Consider the following 17,944-nt stretch of genomic DNA (forward strand, 5'->3'; position numbering starts at 1 on the left):
CAGTGTCCCCCTGGCTCAGCCGCACACCCCTCGTCAGACCTGGGGCTCCGTCTGAGGGTCTGGGGTCCCTCTTCCCTCAAGCAGACCGCAGCATCCCAGGCTTCTCTCAATGATGATATTCAGCTAGGGCTCCCCAGTTCACTCCAGCACCTCCTGATCTAGTTTCCATTAAGATGCATGAGCTTTTTAAAGCAGGCGCTGTGGTGTCGTGGATTAAGCCAGTGCCTGCAGTGCCAGCAGCCCCTATGGGCACCTGGGTTGAGTCTTAGCTGCTCCACTTCCAACCTTGTTCCCTGCTAATGCACCTGGGGAAGCAGCGGAAGATGGTCCAAGTGCTTGGGCCTCTGTACCCACGTGAGAGACCTGGAGGAAGCTCCTGGCTCCTGGCTTTGACCCAATCCTGGCTGTTGCAGCCATTTGGGAAGTAAACCAGTAGATGAAATCCATTCTCTCTCTCTCTCTCTCTCTCTCTCCCACCCTGTTATTCTGCCTTTCAAATAAATAAAACTTTTAAAGAAAAGATATGTGAGCTTTTAGAACCAGAAATCATTGGGCTACTTCCATGCTTATAACCTTTCAAGGATGCTACATGATTTTTAGAATAAAATCCAAGCTCTTTATTATCCATGCTGGGTTGCAGGTTGCCAGTTCTTCAGTCTTCCTACCACATTCCAGCCATGCTGGCCTTATTTTGTGTTAAACTTTTTTTAAAAAGATTTATTTATTTATTTGAAAGTCCGAGGTACACAGAGAGAGGAGAGGCAGAGAGAGGTCTTCCATCTAATGGTTCACTCCCCAGTTGGCCGCAACGGCAGGAGCTGGGCTGATCCAAAGCTAGGAGCTTCTTCCAGGTCTCCCACGTGGGTACAGGGGCCCAAGGACTTGGGCCATCCTCTACTGCTTTCCCAGGCCACAGCAGAGAGCTGGATCAGAAGAGGAGCAGTCAGGACTAGAACCGGCGCCCATATGGGATGCTGGCGCTTGAGGCCAGAGCGTTAACCCACTGTGCTGGCCCCTCGCTCTCATCTTTCAAGCCCCAGCTCACAGCCCTCTCCTGCAGAGGCCCTTCTTGGCTGGTCTACCCCATGGCAGGTCTCTGCCTTCACAGCACTCACCAGTTTGCACTTGGGCTCCTGCACCTGCGTGGGAAACGCCTGCCCCAGCCCTGGCCAGTGTGGGTATTTGGGGAATGAACCAGCAGACTGAAGATCTCTCTCCTTCCCTTCTCCTCTCCCTCCCTCTCTCCCCCACCCCATCCTGCTTTTCAAAAAATTCACAGAAAAAAAGACATAAAACCTTTCTAAGAAGAGGAGCTGCCTCGCAGGGTCACAGGGTCGGGACACAGCTGGGCGGGCGCCCAGCTCCCACGGGCAGGATCAGGGCTGCGCTAACGGGACGTGCAGGCGCCCCCTCTCACCTGAGCACCAACACCTGGCCCTCGGCCCCCACAGCCACATCGGCCAGGCCGTCGCCTCCGAGGTCTTTCACCCCGTGGATGGAGCGTCCGAACCACCGAATTCCTGAGAACACCTTGGTCCCGTCTATGCGCTGGGGAGGAACAGAGAGGCGGGAGGGAGGGACCGGTCAGGTGGGGGCTGGGCTCCGAGGCTTCCAGGTGCCTGGGGGCGGGGCTTGATTGGCAGCTGGGGTGCCTCACCTGACTGGGCTGCGGGCTGAGCCCACCCTGCTGCCCACTGAAGATGTACACAGCCCCCTGCCCCTCCAGGGGGGCTCCCACGGCCACGTCCGTCAGCGCGTCTCCGTTGAGGTCCGCCAGGGCGGTAATGGCTGCTCCAAACCGCCCAAGGGGGTAGCCGGGATCTCCATGCAGCTCTGAGACCATCTCGAACCCCAGCTGGGAAGGTGCAGGGAGACGGGTCCCACCTTGCACCCTCAGCAGGCGTCTCCCGGAACCAGACGGGCCCCTCGGGCTAACCTCCGTGTGCCCAGTGTGACCTGGCGGTCTGGGAAGGGCTGAGCCCGTGGGTCCTCAGGAAGGGCCCTGGAGGACGCTCGGCGTGGGCCTCGCCCGCCGCGTCCCCCAGCTCGCACCAGCTCGCGCCCGACTGTGCTCAACGCTTGCTTGCTCGCCGCGGGATCGGGACTCCTTCTCCCTCCGCCCTCCGCTCGGGGCCCTGGGTCCCACCTGCTTCCTCTGGTAGAGGAACACGCGGCCTCCTCTCTGCTCCCCGTAGAAGAGCGGGGCCCCCACCAGCAGCAGCTCTGTCTCCCCGTCTTGGTCCGTGTCAATGCCACAGAGCTCCCCACCAAAATAAGAGCCGATCTATAGAGAGAGGAAGATGTTTGAGGGAGAGGCGCGGGGCAGCAAGGTTGGGAGGACACCTGCCCCTTCCTGGCAGCCCTCAAGTCCAGGTTCAAGTCCTGCCTCCACCCTTGCAGCCTGCACGAATCAGGCAAGGTGGGCTGTTCGAGGGTGGGTTGCTTAAGCTGGAGAGTGGAGAGGACAGGGGTGACCCCAGAAGGTTCCACACAAAGCAATGAGAGACAATGGTGTTTGGCAGGGGCCGGTGGGTGTTCCAAGGACACAGGGGCGTGGCTCCTGTCCTGCAGGTGCGCCCCCACCCCTGCGCCGCCGTGCTCACCTGGGTCCCGTCTATTTTCTGGACCTGGCTCCAGGGTCCTCCACCCTCTTGCTTTTGAAAGAGCAGCACCTGCCCCACATGCTGGTATCGGGGGGCTCCAGCCGCCAGCAGCGATGTGTGTCCCTGGGAGGGCAGCCAGGTCACTGTGTAACCTGAGGGGATGGAGAGAGTGGGCCTCTGAGTCGGAAGCACAAGGGTGGACTGTGTGTTACTGATGGTAACAGCGGGGAGAGCAGCGGGGCTGGGAAGCTGGGTTAGCAGTGAGGATGCATGGGGCAGCTTGCCACCTGCTCCCAGACAGGCAGCCACGTGCTCTGAGCAGCGCAGACCCTGCCTTCCCGGCCCCCTGGCTGCACTGCTCAGATGTGGACCCCTCGCACACCAACCACAGCACTCACAGGGCACCATCCTGAAGCTCAACCCTCATGAGGATTGCTGAGAGATCCTCCATCTGCTGGTTCCCTCCCCAGATGCCTCCAAAAGCTGGGGCTGAGCCAGGCTGAAGCCGGGAGTCCAGGACTCGATCCAGGACTCCCATGGAGGTGCATGGACCCAAGGACTTGAGCTGCTGCCTCCCAGGGTGTGCATTAGCAGAGAGCGGACTAGCAGGGGCTGGCGCTGTAGTGTAGTAGGCTAAGCGGCGCTGGCATCCCACATGGGCACCAGTTCGAGTCCTGGCTGCTCCTCTTTCAATCCAGTTCTCTGCTGTGGCCTGGGAAGGCAGTGGAGGATGGCCCAAGTGCTTGGGCCCTGCACCCGCATGGGAGACCAGGAGGAAGCACCTGGCTCCTGGCTTTGGATCAGCACGGTGCACCGGCCGCAGCGCGCCAGCCGTGGCGGCCATTGGAGGGTGAACCAACGGCAAAAGGAAGACCTTTCTTTCTCTCTCTCTCTCTCTCTCTCTCTCTCTCACTATCCATTCTGCCTGTCAAAAAAATATCCTGCCTCCACCTGGTTTCCAGCTTCCTACTCACCAGCACCCTGGGATGCAGGCAGCCGGAGGCTTAAGTAGATGAGTCCCTGCACCTGTGAGAGAGACCTGGCGGGAGTTCTGGGCTCCCAACTCTGGTCTGGCCCAGCGCCAGCTGTCATGGGCGTTTGGAGGGTCAGCCGGCAGACAGGATGTCTTTGTGTCTCTCTGCTTTTTAAATGGAGAAAATAGAAAATGGGTAGCCTGGCAGTTAGGCTGCCCAGGTCCCACTCCCATAGCAGAGTGCTCGGGTTTGATATTCAGCTCGGACTCCTGACTTTGTTGCTTTTCAATGCAGACTCTGGGGGGCCAGTGGTCCCGTGGTTGGGTTCCTGCTGTTCATACGGGAGACTTGGATTAGTGTCTGGATCCCTGCTTCAGCGTGGGCTAGCCCTGGGCATTGTGGGCATCTGGTGAGTGAACCAGAGGATGGGAGGTTTCTCTCTCTCTCTCTCTCTCTCTCTCTCTCTCTCTCTCTCTGTCCCAGACTCCTGCAGTGAGATCATACCCTGAGTATGTGACCATGAACTAGACAGCTACAACCTCAGTGTACAAGGATGAGCCCCCTGCACCCAAGAATGGCATCAGCTGCAATGGGAAAGCATCCACAGTTGCACAGGCCGAGTCTCCAACAGTGCCCCCATGTGGCAGAGAGAAGCAACAGCAACAGAAGGTTGACCAGACTCTCCCTCCATTGTGCACCTGCAGGGCCCGCCTCCCATATGAGCACCGGTTTGAGTCCCAGCTGCTCCACTTCCCATCCAGCTCCCTGCTAATCTATATGGAAAACCATCAGAAGATGGCCTGCGTGCCACTTGCACGAGAGACCCGGATGGAATTCCAAGCTCTTGGCTTCAGTCATTGTGGCCATCTGGGGAATGAACCAGCAGATGGAAGATCTCTTTCTCTGTCTCTCTCTCCCTCTCTCTGTGTGTCTGCCTCTCAGATAAATACACATATCTGCTTTTTAAAGAGTTATCCAGCCACCAAAAACATCTATATACCTGGGGTTTATTTATAGAGGGGGCTGAGTGGTGACAGAGAGGCCACTGTCATTGAAAGCAGGGTATTAGTCACTTTCCCAGCAGCAGGAGGCATGGCATCCCACGCAGGGCCAGGTGGGGAAGCCCCGGGGCAGCGAAGAAGCAGAAGGAGCCAGGGGTGCGTTGGGCGCGCGCTTTTATGTGGGTCCGTGGGCCGGACGTGGAGGTAAGGCGGGCAAGTCTGAGCAAGCTTAGGATTGGGTGGTTTGAATCATTGTGGCTACAGCAGAGGCTTTCAACTGGCTGGAACCTGACCCTGGGGTGACATCGGGCAGAGGGGAATGTCGGCCTGCTGTGCAAGTCAGAAGAGGGAGGCGGTTGGCCTGGGGCTCTGGGCTGGCTGCCGCGCACAGGAAGGCTGCTAGAAACATAGGTGCTAAGTTTGTTCATGTGGGTTGCTTAATTGTCTTCATTATTGCTTTGAAAGCCAGCCCCAGCTACTGTCTGGTTCCAAAAAGCCAGAAGACCCCAGAGGAAAACAGCAATCTCACCCAAATATCCTGATTTTGCTTCTGGGGTCAGAGGTGCATTGCCAACAAACGTAGCATCCTGGAAGTCTTCCTTCAGGTCGAGAAAGCCCCCAGCCCAGTCCTTGGCTCCAACCGCCCCCACGGCTGCATGGCCCTGCCCAGGGAAGATGGCAGAGTCAGGATCTTTGCAGGGGAGCGGGGCGGGGTGGGGGTGTGGGAGGGAATGGCAGGTGCATTCCCATTGCACATCCTCAGCCTGCGGCTCCAGGTGCTCACGCACCCTGCTGAGGTCAGCGCTGATCCCGCTGGAAGACAGCTCCATATTGAAGGAAGTCAGGTCTTGCTTGCTTGTGCCTAAGGGACAAGGGATGGGAGAACGGGGCTAAGATTCAGGAAGCCCCCAAAACAGAGATGCTGGGTAGGCATTGCGGCACAGCAGCCGGTGGCCCACATCAGTGTTGGACCTCCAATGCCAATCCAGCTTCCTGCTAATGGGCCTAGGAGGCAACAGCTGGGCCCCTGCTACCCACAGGAGTTCCTGGCTCCTGGCTTCAGCCTGGCTCAACACTGGCTATTGCGCGCATTTGGGGAGTGAACCAGCGAATGGAAGAGATCTCCGTCTCTCCCTCACTCTCTGTTGCTTTGCCTTAACTATATCTCGAATATCCCTCGGGGCCGATGCTGTGGAGTAAGCGGGTGAGGCCACCGCCTGGAGTGCTGGCATCCCATATGGATGCCAGCTGCTCCACTTCCAATCCAGCTCTCTGCTGTGGCCTGGAAAAGCAGCGGAAGATGGCCCAAGTGCTTGGGCCCCTGCACCCATGTGGGAGACTCGGAAGAAGCTCCTGGCTCCTGGCTTCGGACTGGTGTAGCTCTGGCCATTCCGGCCAATTGGGGAGTGAACCAGTGGGTGGAAGACCTCTCTCTCTCTCTCTCTCTCTCTCTGCCTCTCCTCTCTCTCTCTCTCTCTCTCTCTCTCTCACACACACACACACACACACTTTCAAATAAATAAATACATCTTTAAATAAAAGGGGGAGGGGCATCAGAGAGGGGTGTGGCCTGCTGAAGTCCCTCGGTGTGAGGCAGAGTGGGTCCCCGCGCAGGCTGCCCTGGCTCCATGGCCAATGCCACCACGCTTCTTCCGCTGAACCACACACCCAGGCTGTGTCATGGCAAAACGGCCCATGGGAATCCCACATCTTCCAGCAGATGCGGCTTCCGGGAAACACCTTTCCACTCGCAGCCCGCCATCTGCTAACTGCCATCAACCTCCTACCATTCCAGGGCGAGGCAGAGGGCCCGGGAGACCCTCACGCTTGGGCTCTGCCAGCGCGCCCATCTCAAGCGGGGCCGCCGAGAAGTGAAACTGAGAGAGAGCTGAGCAAGAGGAGAAAGAAGCGAAAGTCTCCTGTAGGCTCAGGTGAAGCCATCAAGCCGCAGGTCAGCTCTGGGCCCCGCCCTGAGCCAGGCCGACTCCGAGGGGGAGATGGAATTTCGGGGAAAAATACCAGCGGCCGTGCCTACTTCAGTGTCTCCTCAATTCCTCTGAGGAGAGCTTCTAGCACAGGTCCAGTTCTCACTTAGGGCTCATTGTTGTTGGGGGGTGGGATATCAAGATCTTCCATCGGCTGGTTCACTCCCCAAATGGCTGCAATGCTTGGGGCTGACCCAGGCCAAAGCCAGGGGGCCAGAACTCCATCCGGGTCTCCCAGAGGGCTGTCCTCTGCTGCTTTCCCAGGCTCATTAGCAGGAAGCTGGATCAGAAGTGGAGCAGCCAGGACTCAAAACAACACTCTAATATGGGATGCTGGTGTAGAAGTGGCAGCTTAACCTGCCATGCACACTACCAACCCTTATTATTATTATTATTAAAGATTTATTAATTTATTTGAGAGGCAGAGTTACAGACAGAGGAGGGAGAGACAGAGAGAGAAATCTTGAATCTGTTGGTTCACTCCCCAAATGGCCGCAAAGGCTGGTGCTAGGCTGATCTGAAGCCAGGAGCCAGGAGCTTCTTCTGAGTCTCCCACGTGGGTGCAAGGGCCCAAGGACTTGGGCCATCCTCCACTGCTTTCCCAGGTGTGCTAGCAGGGAGTGGAGCAGCTGGGACTCAAACTGGTGCCCTTATGGGATGCCAGTGCTACAGGCGGAGGCTGAGCCTACCATGCCACAGTGCTGGCTCCACTCCTATTGTTATTAAAGATTTATTTATTTGAAAGGCAGAGATACAGAGACAGACAGACACACACACACACACACACTCCCTGACACAGATCTTTCAGCATCTAGTTCACTCCCCGAATGGCTGCAATGCTCAAGGCTGGGCCAGGCCAACGCCAGGAAGCCTGGAACCCAATCCAGGTCTCCCACGTGGGTGGCAGGGGCCCGAGCACTTGGCCATCACTGCTGCCTCCCAGGCACATTAGCAGGAAGCTGGATCAGAAGCAGAGCCACTCAAATTGGCGCCCATATGGGACGAGGTATCCCAAGTGACAGCTTCACCCCAGTGCCAGGACACCTGGCCCACTGTTCATTCGTCCTATTAATCCATGCGTTCTAGATTATTCTGGGGGGGGGGGAGGACGGGGGCTGCGCTCCTATCCACTGGTTCACTTCCCAAACGCCTGTGATGCGTGAGGTCTCAGGAACTTAACCCAGGACTCCCGCAGGAGTGGCTGCATTCCCGACCACCTCGACCACCTCGACAGGAAGCTGGAGTTCGGAGCCAAGACGCAGAGCTGGTGCCCTGCTGTGAGGGCATCAGCCCCGCTCCCTGTGGGGCGAGCTTCTGAGTCCGCGCGTGCCGCGTGCCGGGGGCGGCCACTCACCCTCGATGACGTAGATCTTCCTCTGCAGCTCGGTGAACAGATCCTTGAGCTTCTCGAATGTGTCCATGATCTTCACAAACTCCTCCGTGGGCTTGGAGGCGAACTTGTGGAGCGTCTCCTGGCTCTCCTTGGTTCGGAAGTGCCTGCCGATCTGCATGGGAGTGAAGGGCGCGTGACTGGCAACTCCCCTCCCCACCCCCACCCACCCACCGCCCCCAGCCTCACGCCGGTTCTTCATTATTTTCTCCAGAAAAAAAGGATCCCGGGGTTCGAGAACAGGAGGGGTAAGGTGAGACAGGAGACGCGATGGGCCTGGGCCCCTACCCCAATGATGTAGCGGATGATGTCCTGGGCGGCCTCGATGCTGCCTTTGTCAGTGGCTTCCCCATCTGTGATGATAATGAGCACCTTGGTGGCGTCTGGCCGGGCCCCCAGCTCTGGCTGAAACACCTCTGTCCTGTGTCCGGGAAGAGAGGCTGTGAGTGACTTCCCCAACCAGGCCTGGAGGTCTCCCCACCCCTCTCATCATGATTTACTTGTAAAGAGTTATTTTATCTATTTGAAAGGTAATGTGTTAGAGAGAGAGGAGAGAGAGAGAAGAGAGGAGAGAGAGAGAGAGGAGAGAGGGGAGAGAGGAGAGAGGAGAGAGGAGAGAGGGGAGAGGAGAGAGGGGAAAGGGGAGAGGGGGGAGGGGGAGAGAGGATAGAGGGGAGAGGGGAGAGAGGAGAGAGGGGAGGGGGGGAGAGGGGAGAGGAGAGAGAGGTTAGAGGGGAGAGGGGAGAGAGGGGAGAGGGGAGAGGGGGGAGAGGGGAGAGAGGGGAGAGGGGAGAGGGGGGAGAGGGGAGAGGGGAGAGGGGAGAGGGGAGAGGGGGGAGAGGAGGGAGAGAGAAAGAGACTGAGGAATTTTCCATCTACTGGGTCACTCCCCAAATGGTTGCACCGGCCAGGGCTGGGCCAGGCTGAAGCTGGAAGCCAGGAGCTCCATCCGGGTCTCCCACATGAGTGGCAGGGACTCGAGTACCTAAGTCATCACCTGCTGCTTTCCCAAGTGCATTAGCAGGAAGCTGGATTGGAAGTGGAGCAGCCGGGACTTGAACCGTCCTCTGATGTGGCCTGCTGGCATGGCAGGTGGCAACTTAACCCACTGAGCCACAATGTTGGCCCCAAGGTTTGCACGGCTCCCCCTGGAACAGCAGCTCTGTGCAAAGTGTCTAACCTGTGAACGGCTGCTATCAAGGCCTCTGGCTCTGGTTGGGGCGGAAAAGGCTGCCTCAGCCTCCGAGCACGTGGACATGGGCCTGTTGTGGTCCTGTTCACAGAGCTCCCCGTGGTAAAGCCGGCACTGGGACTCTTCTGGGCTCAGCTTGCCTCTCTGCTCCCTCCCTTGTGCCCCTACAGTCGAATATCAAACCTGCAGCCAGAGGGAGTTTTTAAAAAGCACAAATTAGTTGGGACCAGGCACTGTGGGGTGGTGGGTGAAGCCGCTACCTGCGGTGCTGGTGTCCCATGTGGGCGCCAATTCATGTCCTGGTTGCTCCACTTCCTATCCAGCTCCCTGTTCATGTGCCTGGGAGGGCAGCGGAGGATGGCCCAAGTGCTTGGGCCCCTGCATGGGAGACCCGGAGGAGGCTCCTGGCTCCTGGTTTCAGCCTAGGCCAGCACTGGCCATTGCAGGCTTCTGGGGAGTGAACCAGTGGATGGAAGACTCTCTCTCTCTCTCTCTCTCTCTCTGTCCCTCTGTTTTCCAAGTAGATGAAAATAAATAAATACTTAAACAAATGAACTAGAGAAGGATTCCTTCTAAGACCCCTGCCCAGAGAAGCAGGACCCAGAATCCACATTTGTGCCGTGGGTTCCTACGTGACAAAGTAAGTCTAGGTCATAGCCGGGTAGATCCCTGGACACTTAACCAAGGCTCAGCCAATCCAATTTTCTCTCCTGAAAACCGACATTCGGGTTGTTCTGCTGAGCTGAGGGACTGAGGCTGCCATTAGTGACCATGTACACACCACAGTCGCCTACGGGACTAGAACAACGTGGACATGAGGCAGCCAACAAGCTAGGAGAAGAGCTGGGAGCACACGTGGAGCCTTGTCAAGGTGCATCGTGTGTGTGTGTTGATGCAAACTTACACATGCGTGGTAAAGAAACGGGAATGAGAAAACAAACAGTGAAACAGTGCAGGAGACCCTTGCTGCCATTTCGCTCAGTTTGAGTGTCCAGGAGGGCCATGTGCTGAGGGATGCACCCTCTTAGTTTCAACTTGATCTCAGCTCCTTTCATGTTAAAGATGGCGCTGTGTGTAGTGGGTAAAGCCTTTGCCTGCAGCACCGGCATCCCATATGGGCGCTGGTTCAAAACCCAGCTGCTCCACTTCCGATCCAGCTCTCTGCTATGGCCTGGAAAAGCAGTAGAAGATGGCCCAAGTCCTTGGGTCCCTGCACCCACATAGGAAGACCCAGAGGAAGCTCCTTGCTCCTGGCTTCGGATTGGCACAGCTCCGGCTGTTGTGGCTAATTGGGGAATGAATCAGCAGATGGAAGACCTCTCTCTCTCTCTCTCTCTCTCTCTCTGCCTCTCTCTCTCTGTGTACCTCTGACTTTCAAATAAATAAATAAATCTTTAAAGGCAGCATGTCAGAACGTGCAAGAGGGCCACTCAGCACAACCCCACCATTTCATCCAGGCCTACACGTTCATGAAGCACTCAGCCAGCTCTGGGGGAGGGGGCGGGGGAGGAGAGCTCTACATTGCATTTAGGAACTCAGGGTATGGTAGTTTCCATTGTGGGACTTGAGTATTTAGGAATTTTATGAATGATTTAAGGAATTCTTCAAGGATACTTTTTGATTACTTGAGGCTTGTGTTTCCAATTTGAGTTCCAAAGTTGATTCTCATTTAGGGTGCAACTCTACATTAGCTGCTGGGGTTCACAGTTATCAGCCAAGTCTTGACTCTAGTACCTTCTCCGCCCCCTCCACCCCCTACTCTAAGGCTTGGCAATAATTCCTACCCCACTGAGCTACCCCTGTATCCTCTAAAGAATTTCCCCTTTGAACGTAGTTAGTGTAGAGTAGATTTCTGTTGCTTACAACCAAAAGAAGATGGATTAAAACAGCTGCACTTGAATCCACACAATAAGCTGCCCCTTGCTCCACCTATCCATGGTGTTCCTACCCCGTGCACCTGGGACGCTTGTTCACACAGGAGGAGTGGATGCAAACGTTCTCTCCTGAGACAGGGAACTCACGCAACGTAGTTGATGGCACCGAAGGTGTTGGTCAGCAGTCGCATGTGTTCCACGTGGGCCAGCAGAATGTCTGGGTCCCTCACTTGAACATAATCCAGGAAATTAAATTCTGTCTTGAAGGTTGAGGAAAACTGAACAGCAGCAAACTGGAAAAGGAAGGGACAAAGGACATCTGGTTGATTTCTTCTCATTTGTCCGCTTCAATCACTCCCTTTAAAAAAAATTTATTGATTCAAGAGGCAGAGAGACAGAGACACGGACAGAAAGTGCTCCCATCCACTGGTTCGCTCCTCCCAATGCCCACGATGGCCTTGGCTGGGGCTGGAGCTGGGGGCCAGAAGCTCAGTCCAGGTCTCATACCTGGGAAGCAGGAACCCCCCTACCTGAGCTTCCCAGGGTCTGCACTGGCAGGAGGCTGGGTGTTGGGAGCAGGAGCCAGGAATCAAACTCAGGGACTCTGATGGGGGATGAGGGTGCCTCAAGAGGCTTTTTTTTTTTTTTTTTTGACAGGCAGAGTGGACAGTGAAAGAGCGAGACAGAAAGAAAGGTCTTCCTTTGCCGTTGGTTCACCCTCCAATGGCCGCCGCGGCTGGCGCGCTGCGGCCACACTGCGCTGATCCGATGGCAAGAGCCAGGTGCTTCTCCTGGTCTCCCATGGGGTGCAGGGCCCAAGCACTTGGGCCATCCTCCACTGCACTCCTGGGCCACAGCAGAGAGCTGGCCTGGAAGAGGGGCAACTGGGACAGAATCCGGCGCCCGACCGGGACTAGAACCCGGTGTGCTGGCACCGCAAGGTGGAGGATTAGCCTAGTGAGCCGCGGCGCCGGCCCTCAAGAGGCATCTTAAACACTGGCTACACACCTGGCCCCCAACCTCTCCTTACGATGGAGCTGGGAACGCAGCTCCACATCCCTGCCTCAGATCAGCCTTTACAGCGAGGCAATAGACAAACACAGCAAAGTCATCCAATAAACCTCCGCTTCCTTATGTCGTGCTGTCTTCTGAGCTTCTGTTTTCTGGGTCTTCCTACCTCACAAACGGTGGTGGCTCCTAGTGGCCATATTAGTGCAGGCTGGCCCCCTACCAAACCAGGCACAGCTGTCTGGGCCAAGAATGACCACCCGACTGAGGCTGGGCCACTCACAGTCTCATCCCTGAAAATTTACAACCTGCAGATGCAGGGGTTGACCCAGTGGGAGTTTACGCAAACAAACGGGCCAGCACTGTGGTGCAGTGGGTTAAGTCTCTGCCTGTGATGCTGGCATCCCAAAGGGGTGCTGGTTCAAGTGCCTGCTGCTCCACTTCTGATCCAGCTCCCTGCTAATGCACCTGGGAAAGCAATGGAAGATGGCCCAAGTGCCTGGGCTTCTGCACCCGCGTGGGAGACCCAGATGGAGTTCCTGGTTTCTGCTTTGGGCCTGGCCTTAGCCCCAGCTGCAGTGGCCATTTGGGGAGTGAACCAGCAGATGGAAGATTATCTCTCTCTCTCTCTGCGACTCTACCTCTCAAATAAATAAATAAATAAATATACTTAAAACAAACGCTAAAGAAAAAGCATTCTGGAACTTTCCACCTGAACTTGGGCCCTGTGAGCCAAAGAAGCCCAGAAACCCAGTTCATAGAGACGGCAAGACAGAGACGGGGGAAGCAAAGGCACAAAAAGAAGCTGAAATGAAAACTAAGGAGACTCGCAGAAGCTTTCCCTCCTCCCTGGACCTTGCCCATTTGCAGGCACGCGCCAGGTTCTAGAGACACCTCACACTCAGCGTCCTTTCCTGGCTCATCTCAGTTCTCGCCTGCGCCGAGACTCCCGCCCACGCTCACCTGGTAGGAGGAGTTGCCAAGTTTCTTCATCACGTCCTTCATGAACTCCAGAATCTTCTGAAATTCATTCTGCTGCAAACTGCCCGAGCCATCGAACAGAAACACCAGGTCCACGTTGCCCTTTATGCACTCTGCAGAGGCACACGGAAGGACCTGTGAGAGTTTTCAGGGTCCGGTCCACCCACGGAAAGGCAGCCCCCGGATGGGATTTTACTGCTAAAACTGGGGCCGGTCGGGGTGGGTGCTTGGCCTCATGGTTAAGACACCCGCGTCCCTCATCGGAGTGCCTGCACTCGGTTTGCAGCTCTGCTCCCAGTTCACAGCTTCCCGCTGACGTAGACTCTGGGAGGCAGCAGACAGCGGCTCAAGGAGTTGGGTCCCTGCCACCCACATGGGAGACATGAGTGGAATTCCTGGCTCCCGGCTTTAGCCCTCAGCCTCGCCCAGTCCTGGAGTTGCAGGCATTTGAGGAGTGAAGTAGCAGAGGGGAGCTGTCTTGTCCACCTTCTCTCTTTGTGTCTACCTGTTGTCTGCCCGCCCGCCACACACACACACACACACACACACACACACACAGAAAGAAAGGACTGGTCCCTTACCCTGATATCCAGGACGCCCTTGCAACACTGGACCCCTTAGGTCCTGGCGGAAGAGGTAGCACAGGCCACTCAGATAGGTGTTCTGGTCACACGTCCGAGACAGCCCAGGGTCACAGGCCTGCAGAAGTGAAAGCAAAGGGGCTGCAGCTTCCTCTTGTTGTTGTCTCTTGCTCATCATCACCCAGGATGAGAACCCTCCCAGGGCTTGTCCCCTCCTCCACTCCCTGCGTGCAAAGCAAGTCTGCCCAACACCGTCCCTCTCAGCCACTCCTCTGTTCTACCAACACGCGGGGTCCCTGGCCATGCACTGCCTTCAGGATGAGGTCTAAACTCCTGCGCTTCACATCCATCGTGTTCACAGTTGGGCCAGTCCTACATTTCCTCCCATTCCCAAGCACACATCCGTGTAAGCCACATCCAGCACTCATTATTCCCAGAACAGACAATGCCTTCTCTTTCATCATGACTGTTGTTTTTGCCAACAACAGCTCCTTTATTTTTCTGACAGGGAATACTTTATTCAAAATCCATCAGAGAGGGCTGGCGCTGTGGCGTAGTAGGTTAAGCTTCCCATACATGTGCTGGCTCCAGTCCTGGCTGCTGCATTCCCTATCCAACTCCCTGCTAATGGCTTGGGAAAGCAGTGGAAGATGGCCAAGTCCTTGAGCCTCTGTACCCACATCGGAGACCCAGAAGAAGCTCCTGGCTCCTGGCTTTGGATCGGCTCAACTCCAGCTATCTGGGGAGTGAACCAGCAGATGGAAGACCTCTCTCTCTGTCTCTCCCTGTCTCTGTAACTCTACCTCTCAAATAAATAAAGAAATGAAATGCATCTTTTAAAACAAAACCTTAAAAATAGAGCAAATTTTTAAAAATGTAGACACTAATTCTTGTTTCACCTGAGTGAGATAACCAGAATTAAGAATTCGAGTAGGGGCCGGCACTGTGGCACAGCAGGTTAAAGCCCTGGCCTGAAGCGCTGGCATCCCATATGGGTGCCGGTTCTAGTCCTGGCTGCCCCTCTTCCAATCCAGCTCTCTGCTATGGCCTGGGAAAGCAGTGGAAGATGGCCCAAGACCCTGGACCCCTGCACCTGCGTGGGAGACCCAGATGGAGTTCCAGGCTCCTGGCTTCAGCCCATCCTGATTGTGGCCATTGCAGCCATTTGGGGAGTGAACCCGTGGATGGAAGATCTCTCTCTCTCTCTCTCTCTCTCTCCCTCTCCCTCTCCCTCTCCCTCTCCCTCTCCCTCTCCCTCTCCTCCCCCACCCCTATAACTCTGCCTTTAAATTAATTAGTAAATTTTATTAAAAAAAATAAGCCAGTTCACAGCCATTTCTCAATAAACACTGCCTGAGTGAGAGTCCCTCTGAGCCCCTGTGAGGTCTTCTGTCTGTTTCCATTCTTTCCTTTTCTCTCCCTCTTTCTTAGCATCCAGCTTTGCAGGCACTCGCACCACCACCACCACCCAAAATTCTCACCAAAAGGCCTCCGGCTGTGGGGTCTGTCACCAAGGTCATCCCCAAGTACTTGGAGGTGTAGTTGGAACCTGTGGGTGTCAGAAGGCACTTGGGCAATCAGGTGTGTTGCGGCCAGCCTTGAGCCCCCTGAAACCCCAGGGCCCCAGCTCCCTTGGCCAGCTACTCACCGCCCAGGCTGACCGGTAGGCAGTGTCCAGTGCCCGGCAGGCACTCGTAGAGGTTTCCTGTGCTGTTCCCCTCGCCCGGAGCGCCCACGACAACCCTGATGAGAAATCTCCACGGTGAGAAAGAGTTGCCGGGTCTTTGTCCACCCACTCCTGCCTTACTCAAGAGGTTCAGCTCTCCCGCTGCGTGTCCCAGAGCCCTGAGCCCGCTCCCCTTCAAGGGGGGACTCCCAGCCCCCGTCTCTTCCCTGCTGAGCCCCAGAGAAGTGAACCCCGTGTGCTAGAATTCCAGGAAGCTGAGGATCCTTTCTGCTGGCATCTAGAAAAATCTAAGACCCAGGGAATGATCGGCCAGAAGGTCACATGAGATGTTCAGTCGGTGTTGATTCAAAAGGCCCCTGTGAGAGGCCGGAGTGTGTGCTAGGAACGGGAGCGGAGGACAGAGATAGCGAGGAACATGCGAGAACAAACAACATGTCTGGGGGAGGGCAGGGCGTTTGGTGCAGCTATGATGCCGGCTGGGACGCTCACATCCTGTGTGCTGGGTTCTGCCTCCAGATCTGCCTCAGCTTGCAGCTCCCCGCTAATGGCAGCAGGTGGCGGCTCAAGTACTTGGGTCCCTGCCACCCTCTCGGGAGACCTGGGTTGAATTCCAGGCAACTGGCTTCAGTCTCTGGCCACCCTGACTGTTGTGTGGGCATCTGGGGAGTGAACCAACTGATGAGTTCTCTGACTCTGCTTTTCAAGTGAAATAAAATACATAAATCATGTTTTTAAAAGAAAGAGCAATGAGCTTATAGACACATAAAGGATGTTGGAAGTGACGCAGCTCACCCGTTTCCAACCTGCAGGACCCGGTACCCAAAGTGCCTCCCGGCGTGTGGGGTGGAGAAGCTTAGCACGTGGTGCACATCCAAGTTGTAGCTCCAGGCCGGTGCTGAGGGAGGTGAAGGGGCATCAGGCGCTTCAGGGGGCACCTTCCCTTGCGTGCCTCACGAGCCCCCGAGAGGCCCCCACTGGCCCTGTCTCTGCCTCCCATGATGCACTGGATAGTCATGGGTGCTGATGGACCAAGGCTCACGTGTGTGTCCCGAGGCTGCCCACGCCTGGCCCCTAGCTGGACTTCCCCCTTGGAGCTTTGCCCCTGGGGAACAGGAGAATCAGGACTCCCTGCAGCTCAGGCTGGCCCTCCCAGGGTCCCAGGACACCACTTCCCTCTTGGCCTCTCAGCAAAAGGAATGAAGAGAAGGCAGAGAGACTTGCAAGGGAGCGGCAGACCGAAGGGGCCCCCCCAGAGGCATGCGGTGGCCAGATGCCCAGCAGGGACTAGAATGGGGATGTCCCAGGGCAGGGGGCGCCTCCCTCCCCAGCACCCACTGCTCCCCTGTCACGGCCCTCATGCTCAGATCAGCCTCAGGCTTCCCCCACCGAGCCCCTGGGGTTTCAGATGTCCCCCTCTTGTGCCCTCTCTGGCTGCCTGTCACACCCCAGAAGCTCCGCCACTCCCCAGCCAGCCAGGAACCAAGGAACCGGCCTCTCCCGAACCCTTAGATCCCCTCTTCTCCCCCCTCCCCGAGAGGCTGGGCATCACGTGCCCACCCCCAAACCGTCTTTTCTGCCACTGCGTTCCTCTGGGTGCAGCTGCGGGCACCCTGGGATGCCAGGGCAGCTGGCGTGGCTGCACGGGCTCAGACGGAGGGAGTGAGCCCACCGCGGAGGCAATGTCACCAGCAGGCCAGAACCCAGCACTCTCCTCCCAGCTCTGGGCACTTGTTCACCACCTGCCTTTGCGTCTCCCTTCTCGGTCTCGTCTCCCACCCGCTGCCTAGACTGTGGACTCTGGCTCTCTGGCTCTTTTTTTCCCCTCCCTCCTTCCTTCCCTCATCAAGATCCGCGGGTTGGCTGTAGCTGATCCCACCCTTAGAGGAGCCGCTCCTGTGCCCCAGTTCCACAAAGCCTTGCACTCTCCTTGGTCCCAGACACACGCCCCCTCCCCTCGCCTCCTCTCCCTCCCCACCCTTCCCCTCCCTCTCCTCCCCTCTTGCCTACCAAAGAGACAGAGCCCAGACAGCAGCAGCCTCATCACCACCGCCGGGACACAAGAATTCTCCATCTTGCAGGGGCTGGAGGGAGCCGCGGCCCCGGTGGCAGGCTCAGGGGCCCTTGGGGTTTGCCGGCAGCCTAGGCAGGGGAAGGAAGAGGGAAATGACAATGTCCTGGGGCCTCTAGTGTGGCACTTTCCCACAGAGGCGCCAGGCCGGGTGACACTGGGTGGGGGGAGGGGGTGTGCCTTGCCGGGGTTGTGAAACCACATGCGCTCAGAGAGGAAGTCTAAGCAGGTCAGAGACGTTTCCGGTGCCTTCCTGTGACTGCTGCTTCTGCCTCCTCGTCCCCCGCTTCCATCCAGCGCGGCACCTGAAGACAGGGACTTGTCAACCTGCTACCCGGTGATGGAATGCCACGCGGCCGGGACAAAGCAGGGCAGCTGTCTCTTGACCTTTGAACCATGACCCTGCTAAGCTGTTACAGAAAAGGATGAAGGGGCCAGCACTGTGGCGTAGCTGGTAAAGCCGCTGCCTGCAGTGCTGGCATCTCACAGGAGCACTGGTTCAAGTCGCAGCTACTCCACTTCTGACCCAGCTCTCTGCTATGGCCTGGGAAAGCAGTAGAAGATGGCCCAAGTCCTTGGCCCCCTGCACCCACATGGGAG

At 56.8% G+C, this 17,944-nt stretch overlaps 1 protein-coding gene across 2 annotated transcripts in view; it reads right to left on the reverse strand.

The window, feature by feature from the left end:
• ITGAL (integrin subunit alpha L) overlaps positions 1-17,529 on the reverse strand; it is a 39,168-nt gene extending 21,639 nt beyond the window's left edge. Inside the window, exons 1-15 of one of the 2 annotated variants that reach the window (XM_017337750.3) lie at positions 17,284-17,525; positions 16,069-16,171; positions 15,238-15,332; positions 15,071-15,138; positions 13,590-13,707; positions 12,991-13,121; positions 11,167-11,312; positions 8,242-8,374; positions 7,918-8,068; positions 5,367-5,440; positions 5,108-5,240; positions 2,604-2,755; positions 2,147-2,284; positions 1,658-1,855; positions 1,418-1,548 (exon numbers count right to left, since the gene is read on the reverse strand). In XM_017337750.3, the coding sequence (XP_017193239.3) occupies positions 1,418-1,548; positions 1,658-1,855; positions 2,147-2,284; positions 2,604-2,755; positions 5,108-5,240; positions 5,367-5,440; positions 7,918-8,068; positions 8,242-8,374; positions 11,167-11,312; positions 12,991-13,121; positions 13,590-13,707; positions 15,071-15,138; positions 15,238-15,332; positions 16,069-16,171; positions 17,284-17,347 (1,835 nt within the window). In that variant the 5' untranslated portion in view covers positions 17,348-17,525. Of the gene's footprint in view, positions 1-1,417; positions 1,549-1,657; positions 1,856-2,146; positions 2,285-2,603; positions 2,756-5,107; positions 5,241-5,366; positions 5,441-7,917; positions 8,069-8,241; positions 8,375-11,166; positions 11,313-12,990; positions 13,122-13,589; positions 13,708-15,070; positions 15,139-15,237; positions 15,333-16,068; positions 16,172-17,283 lie in introns of both variants that reach the window. The other variant, XM_070064867.1, reaches the window with a different exon arrangement.
• Positions 17,530-17,944: the final 415 nt, after the last annotated feature.

Source organism: Oryctolagus cuniculus, chromosome 19, assembly GCF_964237555.1.
Source record: "Oryctolagus cuniculus chromosome 19, mOryCun1.1, whole genome shotgun sequence".
Lineage (NCBI taxonomy): Eukaryota > Metazoa > Chordata > Mammalia > Lagomorpha > Leporidae > Oryctolagus > Oryctolagus cuniculus.